Source organism: Struthio camelus, chromosome 9, assembly GCF_040807025.1.
Source record: "Struthio camelus isolate bStrCam1 chromosome 9, bStrCam1.hap1, whole genome shotgun sequence".
Taxonomy (NCBI): Eukaryota; Metazoa; Chordata; class Aves; order Struthioniformes; family Struthionidae; genus Struthio; species Struthio camelus.
Genome location: NC_090950.1, coordinates 19,131,820 through 19,154,705, shown reverse-complemented (window position 1 = coordinate 19,154,705; position 22,886 = coordinate 19,131,820). Strand labels below are relative to the sequence as shown.

Below are 22,886 nucleotides of genomic sequence, written 5' to 3'. Positions count from 1 at the left end.
ACATGCAGCATAAGGAGGAATGAAAGCCTTTAAAATACAATAAGCCAAAACTGGACTGCACTAGGTAAGCACTCACTGATGTCAATACCCTGGAGAGCATTTTGTTGCATGGCTTGCACTTCTAACAAGCTGGAGACTTTGTTGAGGCAACAAAGACTTTGAGAACAGAGACTAGGACACTCTGAGGTGTTAGCATTAACAAAAAGCAAAGCACAGGTGTGCTTTGTTGATGCCTCACAAACTGTTTAGGTCAGTGAAGTCATTACTGCAAGCATTTTAGGCAGTGATAAATCCAGGAGCATGAGTGTTCAGTGCCCAGCACATCACAAGTCAGGAGTCAGGAAACAGGAGACAAGACACTTGACCCATAACACAAGGTACCCCATCTCCTTTTGCCCTCTCACCACAGGCAAATATCAAGAGCAGCACAACACAGACATGTTATTTTCAGCTTGTACAACTTTTGTAAGAGCTCATGAGAGAAGGTGAGAAGAGAGTGTCTTGTGACAGCTTTTGGGGAAGCTGGGTTTTGATTTTCAAACAACATTTCAGAGAAAAGAGAATGCCCCTATTTTCAGATTCTGACATTGGAACTCTGCTATCTCCTGAGATCCATGGGAAGGAGAAGACAAGTTTTCTTCACTGAGACCCAGCTCCATGCCATGCCGTAGACCAGACTCCACTCTTAAGGGAACTAGAGGCAGACATCTTCCCCCCCTGCTGAGCACAGCCAAGACAGCATTGCAGACACCACAACCCTCTCTGCAAGGGGTCAGATGCACAGTAACGAGGTCATCAGACAACACACATTGGCAGCCTGAGATGTGAAACAGCAAAGAGCAGGACCTGGGTTGATGTCGTGAAGTGCACAAGCTGAACGAGCACCTCTGTACCACACCACAGACAGCTTGTATCATTCTGTTGCCCCACCGCACCACAAAAATGCCTACAGCATAGACCTGGCAGTGCTAGAAAGCATTAGAGTTTGTTACAAGTAATCAGCTTAAAGGTCCTGGACTGAAAAGAGCTATTCTTCCCTTGAGGAGAGGAATGGTCTTCTGGTTATCAGCTTAAACTGCACTTGGCTGTTCTTTGAGATTCAGCAGAAAGTCATCTTGCAGCATAGCAAGAAGAATCCTGACACTATTCACAGGACTCTCTCGCTGTTTTCTACAGGATTTTTCTCCTCACAATTTTATTTGGAACTCCACAGATATCTCGAAGATCACGCACAAGAAGTCTGACTCAAATCCACCCATCCGTTCTTTCCTGGGCACATAGGCACTGCTCAGCATGGCCCCCACTCACAAGTACAGACAATCTTACCATCACCAGTCAACACACAGACTATGTACTCAGGTAAGGATCTAACTCAAGCTGCTGAAATTGGCTTGATCAAGAGATCATTGCCCTGGTTGGGGCAACCTCCTGGCCTCAGAGCGCTCACCCCGACAAGGCTAAGCGCTACAGAGCGGAGTGCTATAGCCAAGCATATCTAGCAATAGCCAGAACATGGCTCTTCTGACATACTCCACACCCAAGCTGTGTCCAGATGAGCACCCAGTAGGACAGAGAGGAAGCACACAAGGCTCAGCAAGCTTAGTCTCCCTCAACTCACAGGGTAAACGTACCCTTGACATATTAGGCAAGGAATCACTTCTCATTCCCTACAAAACATCTCACAACAGGTCATGACAACGGCTGGTGTCCCATTTACTAGTAGGAGTATTGAATATAAAGGTTGCCATTTGACTGTACTCCAGGATAGATATCTATGTCCTTTCTTTACAATCTGACTGCAGAGTTCCTCCTGAACGAGCATGTGCTCTTGTTGCTGGCTGAGACAGCATTATCACACTAGGAATCAACAGCTTCAGACAAATTTAGCCCAGTAGCATTTCCAAGGTTGCTTGCCCTCACAGTCAACCAGATCTTTCTTGCTGCTGCTCAACTCTTCCAGAGCCAAGCTCCTTCTAGGCTGTCCGGCAGTGGCACTAACAAGCTCTCCTTGCTTTATTAAGTTGATTCTTTTACAGAGAAAGAGCAAGCAACAAGACACTTGGTACTCCAAATGCCCATAACATTGCCTCTGGCTTTCCAGGTACCCCAGCTCCTGTCACATGTAAGCCAACCCTTGCCTTTCCTCTTATTCATTTTAGAAGTCTGCTTACAACTTGGCTGTCATCACCAAAAGAAAAGGAGGCTGAATGCAAAGGGGAGAAAAAAAGAGTGCACACAAATGCCCTTCCTCTAACATGGAATTTACTGTATTCCTCATTCACAATGCAGGGCTTAAGCCATGTCTGGACCACAGAGCCCACCTCAGACTTCTCAGAAAGCCAGGCCCAGGGCATGGTGCTGCTCCTTGCTTATGCACAGATTCATACTGTTCCTACTTACTTACATTGCTTCCCAGTCCAACACTGGCCATCCTCTGCCTCCAATTCATGCACTTCCTCTGCCTGAAGAGCTAATTGTGTCCCTTGTAGATCATCCCAGCTTCCCTCAGAGCACAGAGATGGGCCAGCATAACTACCCACAAACCTCCTGTAGGACCCCTTTCCTCCTTTATAACCTTGCTTTTACAAACTGGCTGATTATACAGATTTGCCTCACCTGGGTTGCTGCTGTACTCAGGTGTTGCTGAGCAGTCAATTAGCTGTGTTGGAGGCTGCAGTGACCCTGACTCATAACTACAAACCTTCTTGGACAGAGAAGCTGTCAGCTGTGTGAAGGTCAGGGTTCCTGTGAAGTAAGAAATAAGAACACTAAAAATATTTTTCTTCTCCTATTTCTCTTTGCTGTGTACTACAGGTAGGGGGAAGGAGGACAGTACTGCTATAAAGCCCTCTCCTGTTTTCAGCTGTCACTGCAAATACTCCAATTTGTGGACAGAGCAAGAAAGTGAGGGCTTACATCTGTCAAAAGACTAGTCTCTCTCCATGTATTATCTCTGTGTTCAGGGCAATGAATTAGCTCTTAGCCATGAGCAAATTCCACATCCGGCCACTGGCAAGCATGAGGATGTGTGACTCCTGCTGATTTTGGTATGAGCAGCAGGTGCTCAGCTCCCTGGGAAATCAGGTTCCAGCTTCAAGTTGAGCAGCAAGTTAGTGAATACCAATCTTGGACAGGCCGTGGTGGTGTCCAGGAACTGGCTATGCCAAAAGATATAACACCCCTACACTAGTTCTGGCTCTGAGCTGAGTCAGGGAAGTGTGAGCCTGCTTTGGTCCATGTCAGGACTAAGCACATGAGGGTAGCAGAACCTGCCTAGCTGTGCCCCAACATGCTCAGAGATAGCCTGGCACCACCTGGACTTGAGTGCGTGGACAACCCACACCTGTCCCAAAAAGAGAGATGCTCTTTGGTTAATTCTGGCTGTGCTTACCCTCTTCAGTTTCTGCAGCTGTCTTTCTCTTAAGATACGCAAAACACAAAAAACTAACAGGAATATGGGGAATCATTTAGCAAATAGAACAGTCAATCTTATTTCTTTGTTTGTTTCAGCAGGTGTGCTCTCTGGTGAGTATTAACGTTTGCATAAGGAACATTAGAGCTGCACTTAGCAGCAGTTTCAGTGGCAGCATTTCCCACTATTGATTGCTACCATTCAAACTCAGCTCTAATGCATGTCAGCAGACATAAGCTAGGAGGTAGCTACATCTCCCTGGGAACAATGACTTATTATCACTCTCTTCAGATGAACCTAGAGGAAATACTATATATATTTAACAGAAATTCCTGGCTCTAACTGCCTGCAAAGGAATTTCAGTGGTTGCAGAAATACATTTCAACATAATCTCTCTCTAACTAGAATGAAGATCAGATGCTAGAAATGATTTATGCATACAAGAGATTATTTTATAAACACATTTATGACCTTATGTTATTCTAGTCTCTGCCTCCTCCCCCCACCCCCCAGCCACTTGAACTCAGGCTGGCAAACATGGACATTTGCTCAAATGCTGCTCAAATACAGGAGAAGAGCAGATATTTTCCCCACAGTTACCCCAGCTCTCAGAAGAATGTCAGATGCATGAAAGGATAAGCCACAGGCAGACAACGCCAGAAAGTTATTCCCAATGAGAACTGGGAGACTGCATTACTGCTATGAGACATTGTCCTTATTTAGATTTCTAAGCATAGTGAATGCTTCCAAACTGGGGAATGTTGTGCACTTGAGAGATACCTGAGCTGGCTCCAAATGAGCTCTTCCCAAAAACAGAAGCTGCATGTGGTCTAATTAATCCCACTGAAAAAAAGAGCAAATCAGCTTGTGTGGAGTGCTGCACCAACAGAGCTGCTTCATCTGCCAGTGCTGAGCTAGTCCTGTGTGGAGCTGTGCTGTGCAGACACATCAGCTCTCTCTTTACCAGGGTACTGTGTTGCTTAGGGAAGATGTATATATCAGTGCTATACAGGAGGCAGCTCTCCTTACTGGATATACTTGGTAAAAGAGCTGGGTCCTATTTCCAAGTCAAGCACATGCAGTTAGATATTTGAGGCAAGACGCACCCTGTCTCCCCACTTAGCTAGAGATGGGCCCTTCTCTGTGTCACAGCAGGTCAGAGCTGAAGCACTAATTGAGGATAGTGCTCAGTAAAAGAACAGTAACTATTGAAATAGAAATGGCGTTTGGATCTGAAGGACCTTTCTGCAGTCAGGTCACAGGCGTACACGTGGTTAAATGTGGGCCCTGTCAGCCAGGGGGGTGAGTTATTATATGACTACAGCATCACAGGACTTAACAAGTGTACTAAGGGACCAGCAAGCACTAACAATGCACGAAGGGCACAAATCAGATATCAAAATATGTTGTCAGTCCCTTAAAACCTCAGATTTGACTGCACAAATAGTTACGGTAACTCAGCTCTTTGTGATTATTAAAGTCCCACTCCCAGTGATAAATAAACTACAGCAATTCATAATGCCCCAGCCTTGTGTAAAGATCTTTTTAGTCCTTCAAGTCACATGCAGCAGTATAGTAGGAGTAATTCATGCCTGAAATAAAAGATAAATTGTTAGCAGGATTTGACCACTGAGACAACCAGACTCCAAGATGACAAGATCACCTGAACTTACTCTCTGCTCTTCTGAGTTGAACTTAGAGCAGGTCAGTCAGGAAATGGGAACTATAGCCATGTCTGACACCTCCAAACCACATCTGAGACCTCTCCTATGTGTGCATGTGTGTGTGAAGAGAGGGAGGGGCAGAAAAGGCAAACTAGATGGGACCTTGTTCTAAAACATGAAGATCCCCTGGCACGTTTTATGGGAATTACCCAACATTACTTGTCCTTGCGCAGTTGCATTGTACTGTTTTCCTTGCCTTTTTAGAGAGAAGTATCAAGGTGGGAAACATCTCCTGGAGATCTTCATTGTTCAGAAGAACTTCTAAAACGCTGCAGTAGTAATGAACTGAAACATTAAGAGCTCAAATATCCAGAATACACTGCCACACACAAACAAACTGTTGTCCCTCATTCTCAATATTGAATTGGAATGGTGGGACACAGGTCTACATTTTCCTCCAAAATTGCATCTTCCCAAAGTTATTTGAGCTATATATCTAGACCATATCCATTTTCACCCAGAGGAAAATACAACAGAGTTCCCCATGAGCTGGCAGGTGGGCAGGGAATCTAAATCTATTATAACATTAAAACTCAAATTAAGTTAATTTTCTCTCTCAACTCTGCCCAGTGGAAGTACTGTACATCATGCACTGCTTTTTAGGTGTTTCAGGTATTTTCTGGGAAAAGGAGATGTTTTTCGGACTCTATTTTTTAAACTTCCACGGTTGTGTAGACTTACATCAGAGAGGGACGGCAGGAGAATTGCATTTTGTCTTGAGAAGGGAAGTGGCAAGATTTGAGCTGACTCTCAGCATTCAAAGCACAGCCTATTTCCCAAGAAACACAAATGTTCCCATTAGTACCATTCAGCTCTGAAGCTGATTGCAGGTTCTCATCACCTGATTTGCACATTTCCAGCATTGCTCAGTTATTCACAAATCTTGGCTTCCTACAGCTTCTCTTATCTCCCACAGTAAGGTCCAAACTCACTCAGCTCTTCAAAAGACAGGACCACGCTGCTTCTACTGCAGCAAGAAGCAGAAGAAGAAAACTCCAGGAACGTATTAAGGACATAAAGGCTAGAGCTAGGAGCCTTTGTCTGCTCTACAGAGCTCTGCTTGCTTTCTTCCCAGTACAGATCTCTTTTATTCATTAACAAATACATTTGCCTGGGCTAGGAAAAAGGACATATGATAGGCCATGTTCTCTGAGGGGAGCCCAGCCTGGAAGAACACCCATGTCTATTATGTTACAGTATTTAGCATAATTCACTCATAAATCTGCAGCCTTTGTTAAAAACCCATCAGCTGAAGCATGCATTAGTCTACTCCTGTTCCCAGTGATATCGAGGTAAGATACAGATTCTTTTCAGCCACGGAGTATGGTAAACCATTAAGAGGAAAAGCAGGCTGGTGGCTTATTTTGAACACATTTGTCTTCTCCAGAAAGCACCCTAAATATTCATTTTGGTCGCAATTTATTTCCTGAGTTGCTACTCAGAAATAGCTTTCAAACTCAAGCACTGATACATTAAATGAGTTCCATAGTTGTTTACAGTAATGCAGTATCAGCTACCTGTGTGCACAGGTACAAGCAGCACCAGATGAAGAGCCCTCTAGGCTGAAGAAGTACCCACTGACCATGTACTTACACCACACCCACAACTTGTGGCCTCACTCCTGGCCTCGAAAGTCACACTGCTGAGTTTCGGCCTGCTAAATGTGCTGGAAAGTTAACAGACTGGAGGATTCACTCCGTTGTCTCCATAGCTTACTTTCACTTGGCAGAGCATGATTTCTGTGTGTGCCGTGCCACTGCACCCTGGCAGACCTGGGTAGCGCTGTGCATCAGAATGGCAAGCCGGTTCCTCTGAATTATTTACTCCAGTTCGCATGAACTTGCATTTCTCTTCCTTTCTTGTGCAGTCACCATGATGCTTGTCTCTCTGCAAATAAACTGGAGAGACAGATGACATAGATGATGAGGTTGATCCAGGTGATTATAACAAAATATGGCAAGGCATTTATCCAGCTCCTTTCAGCAGTATTTCACTTCTTACTAGTTCATTACTATGTAGCAGAACACCTCTAGAGAGTCTATTTAAAGATCCTTTCGGTCCTTTCAGTGTTTCTGCATGACACAGGCCTCATCTGATAGAGAAACAGATTGGAGGGACCAGTTCAGCAGCAGTTGGTCCTAGTTTCTCTTGCTGGGCCGGGTTGCACACTCAATACCTTCAGCAGAGGTTATGATGTGGAAAAGAACACAGAGAATGCCTTGGAGAAAGAACCAGTAAGGAATTAACCTGATAACATATGCCGTGACAAGCTTATCAGTCCTATAGTCAGAATAGGCTGGAGGGATTCGGGAACCACTGGGCTCAGTTTCTAGATTTTCCTTTAACTGACTGGCTCATGCTTCTTCTAGAGGCTTTCTTAACAGCTTCCACTGTTGCTCCCTTCATTTGCATTAGCAGCAGAGATTATGTTAGTGCAGACAATTCAGGTGTTGAGCAATGCACCATTTAAATCTTCTCACAGCAGTCCTGAAAGACAGCACTCACCAATCGCAGTTTTGCCATCAGTGGTCAGCAGAGGAATGTAATGAATGTAGCACTGTGTACATCATCCAAGTCTAGTCAAAACCATTGGCAAATAGAGGGGATCTTTGAAGGAACCTTTGAGGGAAGCTAAATGGAGGTTTCAGCTTTCATTTTTTTGTGCTAGAATCCTTTTGCCTGTTATAAGGCATTAAGAAGCAGGATGGGTGGCACAGACAATCTCTAGAATCTAAACAACTAGCATAGGTGCCTGCAATTGTACTGGCGGCTGAAGTCAATGACTGAAATGGCTCCTCTGAGCCCTGTATCAATAATTAACATTTTAGGAAGATTTGGAGAATCCTCACAGGGCAATAACTGAATGTATGTGTACCAAATAGCATGGGAGGTAGAGGGGAAATATGCCTTTCCAGGGACACTGCTTCTGTTCCTTGTTCCTCACTAACCTGACTCTTCTGCATCAGTTTACACGGATGCAGAGTAGGTATAAGGCACAACGAAGGGCCTCGCATGCCCTGACCACTTACATGAGTCCTGGTCTCCCTCCCAGGTAGGTGCAGGAAGCAGAGCAGCCCCAGCACCTTTTGGGGACACGGGCTGCTGCGTGACACTCATGAGCCCTTAAAAACAAGAGTGTCCTTATGGTAGCACTAGCCATGGTGTCTTCTCATGGTCACTACACAAGCCACGCTGTTGGAGAGAAATGTTAGACTGCAGTGGGCTCGCTCAGAGCGCTCTCTTTAGACAGGAATAGCCCTTGCCCTGTAAAGAAGGCCCAAGGCCAGGAAGGGGAGCTGGCTGGTTTGCACAAAAGCACCTTGGCCTTTATTCACTAATCAACTGAAGCCGTTAGAGGTGACTGTAACCAAGTGTGCGCATGAACCTCCGCACACAGGAGGCAGGAGAAGGACACAAGGTCATTAGCCCTTTGTAGAAAAGCCCATTCTTTCCTGCTTAAAGTTCTGTTGTGAATTGGTTAAACAGATCACAAAATCCACTCCCTGTCCTGCCAATGTCATTACAGGACATAGAGCAAGAAGCAGCCTTGGAGATAAACAGAACCATTAAGAATTAAAGTGGCTAACCTAAGTCCCAGGTGTGATTTGCACCCACTGATGTGGACAAAATCAGCTCAACTCTCTCCTATCTACCTCCCCAAAAGGAAGCTAAAACAGAGGTGTTGGTGGGGATGAGAATCAGGCAGAAAAGTGGCTGTTTGGGCTGAACTTCCACCTCACCTAAGAGCTTGCTTAAGACCTCAGAATCACATATCATGTCTACAAATGGCTTCTCTGTGCTTAGCAAGACCTCAGCGACGTCGTCCAGAAGCACATTCGTTATCCTTCAAGCACACAAAAACTGCAGGGGAGGGACAGGGCCCAGTCAGTTTAAACAGAGCCTGATGCCCCCCATATTCACTCACATCTTCCTACTTAGCAAATTGGGCTATGTGGAGAGAGAATGAGAGTGTCTTCCTCTACCACAGAAGATCAGTCAGATAAAAACAACCCCCCAAAGCCTATATTCAGCTTCAGTTTTCTCAGCCAGAAGCACGGTGCTGAGCCAGGAACAATGATAATAGGAAAATACAATAGTTCTCAGAACAGCCCTAAAATAATAGATTAAAAATGGGGGGGGGGGGGGGGGAGAGGGGAGGGGATGGAGAAGGAGAAGGGATGGAGGGCTATTTTATTACTATTCTAAAAGCATTCAGAGGAAATAAATCACTCTACATTTGACAGACAGTTCTCAAAGCCAAAGCATGCTAAATACAAAGCTGAATTTCTCTAAACACAAAACATGTCAGCAAGAGGCCCTTGGCACAGCAACTTTTTAACATCTGCATTTTTGGCCCCCCTTGGTTTAGCCTTTGCCCCATCATCGTTATTTTCATTTCTGGAGAGCTCATTCAGAAGCTATTAGAGGCAGTAACTTTTTAAGTTGCATGATAATGTTAAGAGTCCGTTAGCTCACCGCAAGCAAGGCTGGCAGGAGGGAGATGATGTACTTGCTGAAGTTAAAAGTAAGCTATTTGCATGCTGAATATTTTTAATCACTGAGCAATGCCAAGAGAATCTGAACATTATTGCGCTCAGTTGTCCAGTGACCTTTCAAGCACACTTGCTTTAATACAACACAAAGCAGCAAAATGTTTCCAGTGCTGAACATATAGAATTTTTTAAATCAATTCTAGGTACCAACTATGCATGTTAAAAAAATTTTTTTAGGAGAAATAATGATTAGCATAAGATACCTTCCTCTTTCCCTCTGCCCCACTCACTGCTTGCACTGTACTGTTTGTGTTAAGCATGGGTTAATTAAAATATGACAAAAGTCTGCTTACTTTTGGTCTGATCACAATCAACTTGTGCTTCACCAAAGCACAGTCTCAAGCACGTTTTCAAGTCCCAATGGCCTTTAATGGGATTTGACAGGGCCCTATCCTGTGACTCTACAGCCCCAACAACCAACTCCTAGATTCTTTTTGTTTTATTAACCAGCTCCCATGAGCATTCCATCATTACACAGTATGCAGATGAGTGAGACACCTAAAAAAAAATCCTTCTGTACAGAAATGTTTTCAGAGGACATGGCTGAGTGGAGCTGGGTTTAATCACCATTCATACGCTCCAGAGAGCAGAGCAATGCAACCTTCAGGAATCTCTGGCATTCTAAGGCATTTAAATGTTTTTACCTCTGTCCCCACATCTACCAGGCAATTTAATCAACAGATCATAGGCTGCTTGCTATTGGTGCATGTTTGGCAAATAGCACCGGGACGGCATCTTGAGTGAAACCAGGTCCTCTGTTCTTGTTTCAGTGCCCACAGACTGGGACTTGTGGATTATTTCTTATGACCCATTACCTTGGCCAACAAAAGCTGAACGCATTTATGTTACAAGTGACTGTTGTTTTTCAGTGGATTAGTCACAGATCTCTGTGTATTTGTAGTAGACACAAACCTGTCTCACAGTTAGTATTATCCTCAATAAAGAAACCAAAGAATGGAAGGGCACAGAGCTTGGATGCCCCGTTGAACTATAAACTGCTGTAGCCTGTTTCAAGGTTGCTCTCCACTGGAACAAGTCAGCTGGCCAAAATCCAAGAACTCAGACCAAAATCAGGAGCAATTTCTCACAGTGACAGAAGGACAGCAGAAAAGACAGATCTTTAAAGAACAGTTCTTCCAATGGCTTTTTGGAACCAGCTCCTGTATCAGGTATTGAATGGTTAAACTCCCTCCAATATTTTGCTCAGTCTCCTTCAATGAGCAACTCTAATGCTCAGTTGTAGTTTTCTGGCTGCAGCACAGGCATTTCTCTATGCTCGAGTATTGGAAAAAGTGGCAAAAGCTATTTATCATAGGCAGCCAGAAGTGACCAAGGCATCACATAACGTGCTTGAAGGAGCAGAGACTCTGAAGGCTTTCACAAAGATCTAGAGCTATTTGTTGTCTGCTTCTCTTCCAACTATCAGAATATCCCCTCTCCCTGGTATAGCACAGAGATAAGTACCCCCCTCCCGGCTGGCATTTCCATCAGCCCCGCAGCAGCTCAGATTTTCCCCCAGGCAGGACTGGGTCTCCCAGGAGAAGAAGCAACAAGGAATTGGTCAAAGCAGCTGCTCCTCCCATGTGCCATGTTTCCATAGGTCAGAAGCCCTATGGAAAGAGCAAAGGTAAAAGTTTCTTCCAAGAGCAGGACAAGAGCCAGGACACGCACAGAGGGGCGCACTGAGGAGTGAAAATGGAACCTCTAAAGGGCACTTCTTCATTTTTGATGCCTCAAGGCAAGACCTTCTTGGCTGGGACTCCCCTCCATTTCAGCAGTGTAGGAAGGCAGTATTATATAGATACCTACATAGTTACATACGCAGCCAGTCTCCCACTAATCGTCCCCATCCTTTTTCAACAACACTGCCAACAGGGAGAAGCCAGCATGGAGGCAGCTAATGGGCAAAAGCAAAAAATCTTTCTTCATGTTATCTCCCATCTAGCACTGGGTACAGAATAGAAGCCCCCATTGAGAGATGGGCTGACAGCATTGACCTGTCTCCTCTTGACATCAGTAGGCAAGGAGCCTGAAGGAAAGACAACTACATTGCTAGTTTAAAGCAAAACCCCTGTGCCTCCAATGTTTGTCAAATCAGCCAAGTCTTCCCTTTTAACCTCAGTGGGTCAGGTACTCTAAAATGCTTGCGTGAAGGATTTTTAAGAACTTTTTAAGAACAATAGGAAAAGCACTACACCCCCCTTGAAACTTGCAGGGTGGAGTGAAAAATCAAAAGGTCTTTGATACCTAAGCTGTTTCACTGCTTTAAAATCCCAGTAGATACCTATGTAATTTGAAAGCCTGTCCCAGCATACGCTGGAAGGCAAGGGGGGATAGTAGGAGAGAGAGGAAATAAAGCATCTGGTGTTCTCCAGTATACAACGCATACACCACCTCCATGAGTTGGCAACCTGCCTCTAAGTAAAACTACAAAGTACATGAACCAGCAAATGCTAGACGGATTCAAAATCACCTGGAGATTAGGATTCTGCCTCCTTGGAAGACTGAGAGTCCAGTCAAAGGATATTACATGCTCTCAGAGCTACCTGGGAAACTACTTTCCAGTCCAGTAAAAAGCCGAACCTCCTCTCCCCCCAAACACACACACACACACGTTTTCCTCATAATGCATTAAGAACAAGATGGATACTTTTCAAAACATTTTTTAATTAAAACCAAAAAAAGGAGCACACACCAGAGCTTGACCTGGACTAGCCAAGCTGCTGGTCATCAGGATGTTGAACTGGCATAAGGAAGGCTGAGAGCTGTGTTTCTGTGTAAGTCAGGAGCACCAGCATGGATGCTGGGACTCCCGGGAAAGCACTAAGCCTGCCAGGCTACTGCTGCTCTGTGCTGAGCAGCTCTCTCTCGTGCGGTGAAGGGAAATTTCATCCAGTAGCCCAAAAACTCTTTTCCCAACAGATGAATCACTGGAAGTCCTGGGGACTTGGGAAAAAAACATGTCAACGCATCAGCATTTTCCAGTCACTTCTGGAGAGGACTCCCAGTTGGCTCTCCTGCCTCCCCCTGCAGCTTATGCACATTTGAATAGAGACTCATCTTTGGCAATAGCCACACCATTAGGACCCAGTTCTGTTTCCACTGAAGTCAATACATGTCCTTTCCCAGATCATAGCTGCAGCTGTGCTGGAGCTTGTGATCACTAGCCAATTGTGCTTTGAAGTTAAATCCTCCTTCACTTCATCTAGTCAGCAACTTCTGAGAGCTTCTTCAGGCTCATGTAAGAGAATATCTGCAAATTCAGGTAAACGTGATTGCCTTGGCTGCAGCACTGGAGTAAAGTTTTAAATTTTGCCCAAGAGACGGAGAAGCCAAAGTCTCATTTTAGGAAGTGACTTGGGCACTAAATCAGGTATTGAAACCTCCCTGCCATCTGATAAACTGATGTAGTTTCCAAAGCTGCTGGGCTGCTCCAATAGCCTGGTCTCTGTAACAGAAAGGCTAGGCTAAAAAAGTGACACATTTGTCATACACAGTTTTCATCTGTTACAATTTACCAGATACGTGCCTCATTTGCCTGTGAAATATTTTAAAAATATTTCAAACTGCTCTAATAATCACATTTTAAAACATGCATGAAGTTTGGATCAGAACAGCTTCTCTGGGATAATCAGTAAACCCAAATTGCTGATTTAAGGCCTAAATATCAGCATCAGTCACTGGCCAGCCAGCCACAAGAAGCCACTCTATCCTTGAACTCTTGGAATTATTTTTGGCTCAGACTAACCCTTGTTACCATACACCTTAGCCTACAAACAAAAGGAAAGCATATGTGTTTTGCAGAGAACAAGGCTACTGCTGTATTACAAGTTTACGTACAAACACAACTTCTGCAAATACGGGACCTAAGCAAGATCTCATTTGTCCCAGGGTGAGTCAGAAAGTCCACAGGAGTCAAGGGAACAAGAACTGCCATAGAGCATCAGGCCTAATACATGCATTACAGAAGCAAGATAGCTCCTTTGCTCCAGGTCTGGCTGATTCACTTTGCACATACCACTGCTTTAGCGTTATGTCCTTATCTAATGGCAAACCTGTTTCAACAACATGCAATACATATTAATGCAATATGCACTGCAACACACAATACATATTCAAAGAAATATGCCAATGCAAAAATCTGGCTTCTCACACATAATAGGGCTAACAAGGAAGAGTCTTTTACAAAAGACAATCAAGTAACTGTCACCTGAAACCGTAAGACCCAAAGGCCCTCAAGCAATCTGCAATATTGGGACCTAATAACAGATGCTAATTCACGAAAAAAACACAAACAGTGGGACTGAGGTAATGGCAGAGATTTCATTAGTGCAATTAACATTTATAATGGTATGTTCTTTAATAGAATTTAAATAAGGCTTTGAATAATTACACACACTAAAACTAACATTCCATAACCTTATTCCGCATGGAAAAGCAGCAGAAACAACCCTCTGGACTGTACAAGGTCCAATTATGAGCAATTACATTCAAAAAGTAGTTCAAAACAAAAACAACTCTTCCCCCCAAAAAGCTGCATCATCATCGCTAAAGTCAACTTTCTCCCCTACTGTGAGAAGTGTGAAGAACAGATGAACCGGGCTTCAGCCCTGTGGGTCTGGCCTTATCAAAACTGCCAGCAGTGCTTTCCAACCTAGAGTCTCTCCTTATTTCTTCAGGGTGACGGAAGCTCATGGAAAGAAAAAGTGAATTTCCTAGGCAATGGAAGGTGAGCTCTCCCTTTACTGGCCCAACAACGTGCATAAATTATGGAAGCTTGAAAAAAATTATATATAACACTGGTATGTGTGTTTATGGTGCATGTTCTCCTTTAGAAACTACTCACAGACAATGGGGCTGGGTGGGTGAAAAAAACAAAGCAGCATACGAAACCATAATATACTGTTTCAAAATCTGCACTGTCCTGAAGAACCAGGAATTAAAATTTATTCAGATTGTTCTCAACAGATCCAATATATGCTGGATATGTAAAAAACAAGAGACCGAGTCATCAAGGAAAATCAACCAAAAAAAACTACACACCATAAGAGTTTTTAAAAACAAAACAAAACAAAACAAAAAAATTCCAAAAAAATACTGATGAAAGCTCAGAAAAATTTATCGTCGATTCTGAAGTGGGGCCTTGTGACATCATCTGGGTTAATGAAGACGGAGATGGACTTCCCTGGGTTCTCAGTCACTAGCTGTTGCAACTTTTTGGCTAATCGGTCATCAGGCTGGTTGGTATCCCCTCCATCTGACTGCGGGGAGGGGATGCTGGTGGTGCTGCCCCGCCGTTGGAGCTCTAGTGTTAGCCGATTGGCCGCTTTGACGTGTTCAATGGCAGTTCGAAGGTGTTCGGCAGGGTCTGAGCGGACTGAGGAGAGCTTCCGTGCATGCAGCATGACGGTTTCTTCAGACAGGTGCTCCAGCATGTTGCACTGGGGGATGAAATAGTTAGGGCACATCTTGTTGACCAAGCAGTGCTGGAGATCATCAATGAGACCCAGGAGGAAATGAGCAGCGTAATCCTCCTGAGCCAAGTAGTTGGCTGGTAGCCTGTCACAAGCCCACAGCATCATGCTCCGCAAATGATATGGACTAATGGCTTTGGGGCGAGAGAGCAGTTTAATGATGATAGCTTTGCAGGCCTGATAGGCCTGCATGAGGCTGCTGGAGATGCACTTTTTCAGCTGCACTTCACTTCTGGCAAATGACAGCCTCCATTCATTGTCCTTCTTCCCCTTGTAGGAACACGCAGGCACTAAGTAAAACCCACTTATAACTTCCTCCTCTGTGATCTTCCCATCCCAGAAATGGTTTTCCATCAGCCAGCTCTGGGCCACAGCTGGCCAACCCTTGAAGGACACCACAGGAACAATGTCATACAGCATGCGGCTGCTGCCCACTCCCAAAATGATGGATATGATAGTTCCATTTTTCTCTACCTTCTCCACCTTTGGCATCCCTCGCTGAGGCTTTTTCTGGATCTCAGAGAGGACAATGCTAATGGAGTCATAGAACCAGTCTGCTACTTTCGTTGGAGAGAAGAAATAATTGGTAGCTCCGTTGATATGGTCCACGATTGTGCAACAGTCCTTCCACTTGCTGATAGTCCCTTCATCAAAAAGCCGAAGGCTCAGCCAGGAGTGGCACAAAGCTGAGTGGCGCATGTCCAGTGTGACTGGTTGGTTGCGGTCATGCAGCTTCAGCGCGGGCACAAGCAGGGTGAAGTCCATGTCATAGTCCGTCCCTCGTGCATAGACATTCAGCTCATCAAGATCAATGTCCACTACACCTTCCCGCACTCCGCCCGAAAGCAGCAGGTATTCATTGGCTACAGGCAGCTTCTGGTCAAGTTTCTGAACCATGCCTGCAAAATAAGGAGAGAGGAGTTCTTTTAAGAGGAGTCAAACAGATTTGGGATTCAGGGTTTAACCAGGATTAAAACCTATTCCATGTTCAGAGGGAAGAAAACAATCACGGGCACCTACACTGTTAGAGTGACACAAACTTACATCAGGCCCAACACAGCCAACTCCTAGTCCCACCTGACTCAAGGGCAGAACGTCCCCTGCACTTCTAGAAATGGGTGAAGTCCATCCTAAACATCATAGGGGACAACAGAAAAGCGGAGACCTCTGTCAAAGCACAGCCAAGCTATTTGCAGGACTAAATTTAACTTAAACTCCCTCTAAACAAGTTTTTCACCATATTGTCCCTCATTTCCAAGGTATCCAAATGCTTCTCCTACACTTAAAAAAGAAATGAGAATATTAATTGACTGACTGTTCTTATTTTCTCTCTAGTATAAGAAAAAAGCCGGACTGGCATAGTGGGGTTTGATTTGTGTGAATGAATGGGATAGCTACACACATTACTGCAAGCAGGTCTGATTCTACCAGTTGGCTTTACATCTACTGATGAATGAGGCAACATGAATGAAGGCAATATGCCACCATTTTATGGGGGAAGAGGGACAGGTTAAACTATCGGAGAACTAGAGAAGCCAGCTCTGAAGTTAGCTCGTCAAGCTGCGATGATAGTACTATGCCATAAAATAGCTGACGATATTCCCCGGGTTCAGCCATGAAGACAGTTTTCTGTTTTCCCTACCAAAACCAGACACCTTCCTCTCACTCTGCACTGCCTGCATCAATTGTACAAAGCCAGTTTTTTAACTGTGGACTTTACATATACCATTATATTTTGTTCCTAAAATGTTAACAGCAGGCAAAGAGACTCCACACAGTACCTGAGGTATTAGCACTTGGATCAATGCTCAGATTAGGCTTAAAATTGAGCTCTGTACTTAGATTGCTCCTGCTACTTAGGCTGTTTCACTCCTTGTGTCCATCTTGTAGTTAAAAGCTCTTGATTCTTTCCCAGTATAAGTTAAGAAAACACACCCATGCCATGAGGGAGCTAAGGCCAGTGACTCTGAATGAAGACACTGAATCTCTTACAATTGCTGCAAGAGGGATATATCATTATGTACAAGCACAAATGCAAGTACTTATTTTTATTAGCATGCATTACTCTACCTTTCACAAGGCACTATAGTCTATTTACATTAAGAGTGGTCTAATTTAGACCTTCCATTATGAGGAAGCCAGTCTTAACGAGATGTCAGTGAGAATAACCGGCCAGAGCCATGAGAAGGTGAGCCAGAGAGCTGTCAATCCAACTATCAGACCAGGAACCACAGATACATTAGTAGTATTTCTTTACTGCAATGTTAACCCAAACGATCAGCACTAGAGTTTGAGCACCCATCCTAAGCATAGCCCCAGGTACTGCAGAGCCTTTCCTGAGTTAAGGCATCTCCATGGGATCACAGGTACCCACCTAACCTGATGGGGCCTCCCCAGGGGAGAGCAGCAGCGGCACCCCACAGCACTGCACACCACACTAAGGTGCAGCTCTGCAGTGCTCTCAGACTCACCTCTCCTTGGGTCATGCTAGACAGGGGAGCAAGGAGGCGCTATCTGCATGCACATAGCTGAGTCATGTAATCACCAGAACAAAATCAAAAGCTAGGCTGATATCTTGGATGAGCCAAGGACACTGTGGCGAGAGGCCTGTCTGTGAAGCGGAAGAGGGTCGGGGCGATAGCCAGGGTAACTGCAAGCAAGATAGAGCCATGCTGCTCTCAGGGTGACATACAGGTTTTACCATTACCCTCCCTCTCAGCCACGTGCAATTCCTTGCTGAACCCTATTCATCTGTCTCATTGCTTCCAAGAGCACTGGACCCCATCCATTTTGCTGCACTAAGCTGGGATGATTCTCCTGTCAGGCAGGCAAGGACATAACCCTTTCCATTTCGTGCAGCTCCAGAGGCTGCAAGAGAAGGAAATAGCTCTGGAGGAATACTAAGAAACTCTTCCTGCTAAGTCCTGAGCTAATCCCATTCTGTGATCTTGCCACCTGCTGCTGCCTCATTCACCCTTTAAAGGATAATAACCCAGAAAAGCTTCTGTCAACCTCAAAGACATTTTCAGAGGCTTAGATATGCAGTGAGCTATGTTATCCTGATTCATGGAGTGGCAAAGTCTTGCACAGGTTTCTCTGCTCCTCAGGCCAAGTAAGCAGTGGTCACTCCTTTATTGAATCTAGAAGACAGGGATTTCTAAAGGGTACCTAGATGCAAGTTCCAGCTGACTGGCATCACTTTTGGCGTCAGTACCGACCCACTGCTTCCAAATCCTGTCCTTGAATCAGGGCAAGCAGCCTTGCTACTTTAGACCCCAGTCGTAAGTTGAGCCCTAGATCCCTGCAGGGCAGTCTGGGTCAATCAGTCATAGGGACAGGTGCTTCTTCTGAGCACACAAGGCAGTACCTACCCTTAGTGTGGGGCAGCACAGCCACTCAGGACATGTGGGGGTCCTGATGGCCAGTCCTGCCCCAATACTGATCCTAAATTCTCCACTCACAACTGCGATCTGTGGCATCTGCCAGGCAGATCAGAAGGTGTTCCGGAAGGAGGCAAACAGAATGCAACCACTCTACAGAAGAAATTGTTCAAACCTACAAAATGCAATACAGAATGTATTTTTCTAAATATTTTTAAACTTAAGGAAGGATGAAAAATATCCTATGAAGCCTTATAGTGCGCCCTGTACACCAAAATTTCTAACCTATGATACAGTTAAAGCTTTTGACTGGAAAAGATCATATGATTTTTCTGAAAGATAGAGATGAGAAATCTACTATAGGAAGAATTGCTCTCCTTGGCTGAAGGAGATCTTCTATCCTTATTCAGGCGCAACAGGGCTGATGGTCTGCCCTCATTCAATCAACAGCAAGTGGGGGTCAACCCCTACTTTTTAAGTCATAGGATATGCATCATCAACCTTCAAAGTCGGAGAGTAGGAGCCACTCTTGCAGCGTTAATTCTACATCACCGTACAGCGCTGCGGGCCTTGCTGACACAAAGCAGAGCTTGCACTGGACAAAGCCTGCGCTGCCTGCTCTGCTGCTAGAGGGGCTGCAAAATCCCGGACAGCAAAGAGGAGGCTTCCACTCCTGGTGAATGGAAAACACTTCAGGAAGAATCATCCTGCAGTCAGAGCCACTGCTCTCTAGGTGCTGTCATCCAGGCACTCCCACAGAAGAGCCACTTTTCTTCCCTACAGTAGAAAAAAAAAGAGAACACCCAATTTCAAGCCTTCTTGCAACAGGAAATGCTTTCTGTCCACAGAATACTCTTTACACCTCCTCTAGGGAGAAAACGTTTTGTGTGCTCTCCATTAAGCCTAGTCTGCAAGGCTGCAGACATCTGAAAGGGAGAAGTGCTGAACACTGCCAGTGAGTCACTTGCTTTTCCCTCTCAGAACTCTAGATTTATCAGCAGAGGAGAAACATAAAAAAAAAAAAAAATTCAGGCAATGGATCCAGGAAATGATTTAATACGTCATCAAAATCTCTCTACCTGGATGGTTGCAGAGTTTAAATCCAAACCCTTGTATTCTGTCTTGCACAGACCTGCACCTTCAAGGCCTGGACCAGGAATATCTGCAGCTCTGCCATGGAGCCAGAGAGGGAATTTTTGCTAACAGATCATAGCAGTTCTGCTGATCCAATTTAAGTTGTTGGAGCAGGAGATTGAGATGAATTTCCCTTGAGGAAAATATATTCAGAATATGCATAGTGTGTTCTATAAATAGCTGAGCAGGCCAAATCCAGGATTCACTAAGGCTTTTGGGGTTGTTGCTGTGTGTTCAAACTGCCCCCCCCCCTTACTCATATATCTATTTAATATATGAAAGGATATGAAGGAAACCTGTTAATAAACATTATATGGCATACACTACCCTGGCAAAAAGCTTCCATCCCATGTTCCAGCAACTCAAACACCAGCTCAGAGCACCATGTAACCACACAGCAGAAACAGGCACTCGAGCTCAACAAGCATGCAAGTGCAGATATGTAGAAAAATATCAAGACTGGTACTTGAGTCAAGTACCTGAGATAATAGCAGCAGCAAGCCATTTGGATTCTCTTCTTCTCATCTCAGTACCAGGAGCGGATGTGGGTAGGGGTTACAGATAACCTTGTGAAATATGTAGAAGCCCTGGGGAGTTTCTATAAACATCGAACCCAGAAATTCTAGGGACAAATGCAGACATTTTTACTTTAGCTGGAAGATCAGATCTCATGGCATCAGAGTATATTCACAAATGCTTAAGAAGTCCCTTGCTGCTACCAGCCAAAACATGTAATTTGCAAGCATACCTGGGTAACATGTTCTCTTGAAAAGGTTGTTTAACAAAGCTGATATTTTGCTATGAGATCTATGTTCACTTACCATTGGTGACTGAAGTGTTTGCAGAAGCTTTGTTCTCCTAGCTATGTAACTAGTCTAAGATCTTTCCAAGCTATGAAACTTGGCAACATAACAGGTAAGTATGCTTACAAGCATGAGAAATGCAGGGAATGTAAGAATCAGGAGCAGCACAGGTAGGCCAAGTGTGCTGGTTAGCTTACTAAGCAGCCAATTCAGGGTAACACAGGTGAGCAAATTAGTTCTATGCACACAGTTTCATTCTATTGCTGTTCCTTTAGTGGTAGGAAATAGGATTTATTTCTATTCCAAGCACTGTGATACAAAGAGAAGAAAAAAGGACAGAACACAGAGATTTCACATTTACATAACATCTGCATTTGGGATACATCCTTGAATGAACTGGGACTCTGATGCACATGACAGAGAGATTATTCTGTCCATTACAAAAAAAAAAAGGCAGTAAAAAGCTCTCAAAGCTTTCAATCCATTACAGAATTTCAGGTGAATTGATTTCATAGCCATCACAGTGCATGCAGAGGTCTGGTGCTATTTCGTGACCAGTTTTGTGTAAATAAGAAGGAACTCCAAGATCAGTCTTTGAAGAAAGTGATCACAAGAAAAAAATTGCGCAAGAACTTATTTCCAACACGTGCATTTCCTAACTTTGGGTTCCTTCCTGATGCCTTAGAAATACAGCTATTTCTGCCACAGGACAACATGAGCAAAGATGTCATTCTGTTAGCCAGCCTGGTCTCATTGAACTAAAAACATCCATGTCCGGAGCAGTCACTGACTGAAGCAGCACTTTTGCTGCCCAGGACCTTGGGAGAGATCAAAGGAGCACAGGGTGCTTAGGAAGGCTCCGCAAAGGAGGATTTTGCAGTACCATGCATGCAGTGGAGGCAGATCATGGGAATGCTGCTGGGAGACAAGCCAGATCCAGGCACTAGCTCTGCACTGCTCCTGGGCTCCTACTTACACAGTGTTTGCAGTACCAGATGCCTTGCTCACATCCCAGCCTGCTGGGGAAGAGATGGTCCGAGTAAGTGCTCAGCCTTGGCTTTCTTCCTTGCCCTCTGCATCACCCTCTGCCCCTGCAGAGTCTGCAATGCTCCCCGTAAGCTGCTGAGACCATGTGTCACTGTAACAACCTCGTTCTTGCAGACCTTCTGTGCCAGGAAAGGTTTGCAAGCTGGCTCAGAAAGCTAATGCATTCCCTCATCGTGCTGTCTTCAACCTCTTAGGGCCATGCACGTATTTCATATTTCACCAGCACAGAAGGCAAACAAGAGGCTGCTAAACCATGAAAGACACCTTGCTTGGGCTGCCAAGATCTCTAGGGTATAATGATCCCAGAGATGTGTAAACAGTGCCCATGAGCTTAGCCATGGGGTGCACAGCCAGGGGACTGCCCTTTCTCCCTAGAAGAAAAGACCCTAGGTTAATAGGAAGTGGCTAGCAGCTCTGCAGTGGAGTTGAACAAGTAGAAGTGATGTTAGTGAGCGGTTATTCCTCATTACTGAGCTTTATCTGCTCACCTCTTGACTTTGCCATCTGATCTGATTTGGGAAGAAGCACAGAACTGTGTAACATCAGCCGCTAAAAAAAGCTGCAGTATAGAATAAACATACCTGGTTCTTGCCTTTCACCCCCACACTGGAGTTTAGAAGAAGCTAGAGGGAACCCCCCCACCTCCACCCTGTGCACAGACACAGGCATGAAGGTTGCCCGTTCAGCCCAGGAACAGAGCATCCGTGAGCGACTGGGAGAACTGGGACACTCGGGTGCCTTACACACTTCAACACATGCATATGCTAGAGGGGAGAGAAGGGAGAACTGGACAAAATTAGCAGCATCCTTTCCCCAGCTCTTCTCTTTACTTCACACATAGGAAAAAAACCTACAGAATTAAAATCGAGCACTTCTTTAGATAAATTCAACACCTGAGCTGGTGTTCTCACTGGTATCTTCTTCCTATCTCACTCCCCTTTTCCTTCTCACTTTGCAGGTAACCTAATCTCCACAAAACAAGAGGTTTGGAAGCTCTTTTCCTCAATCAATAGCAATGATGTGGTGTTCTGGCACTAATCATTGGTTGACCTTACATTTAAAGTGTGCCCTCTCCAAACCATTAGCTTATGGTCTAGGAGAAGACTGTTATTTGCAGCCACTGTCTTGCACAGACTTGGCTATTGTCTTAATCAACACTCTTTAGTAATCACATTGAAAGAAAAAAAAAAGTGAGCATCACACTGCTGCTCTTGCACCCCCAGCACCTGAGAAGAAACACAGCTACATCTTCCTCCTGAAAGAAATCAGCCTAAGTAACTGCTGACATCAGTAGGTTTTAATGTTTAAACTCCTCTGTAGATCCAACTCTGAGGTCCCAGAGGCAGGTGAATTCCCATA

General features: G+C 44.7%; 1 protein-coding gene across 5 annotated transcripts in view; it reads right to left on the bottom strand.

Moving 5' to 3' along the window:
- Positions 1 to 14,024: 14,024 nt before the first annotated feature.
- MB21D2 (Mab-21 domain containing 2) overlaps positions 14,025 to 22,886 on the bottom strand; it is a 67,481-nt gene continuing 58,619 nt past the window's right edge. For all 5 annotated transcript variants that reach the window (XM_068954094.1, XM_068954097.1, XM_068954098.1 and 2 more), the window contains one exon: positions 14,025 to 16,062. In XM_068954094.1, coding sequence (XP_068810195.1) covers positions 14,798 to 16,062 — 1,265 coding nt within the window. In that variant the 3' untranslated portion in view covers positions 14,025 to 14,797. The remainder of the gene's footprint in view (positions 16,063 to 22,886) is intronic.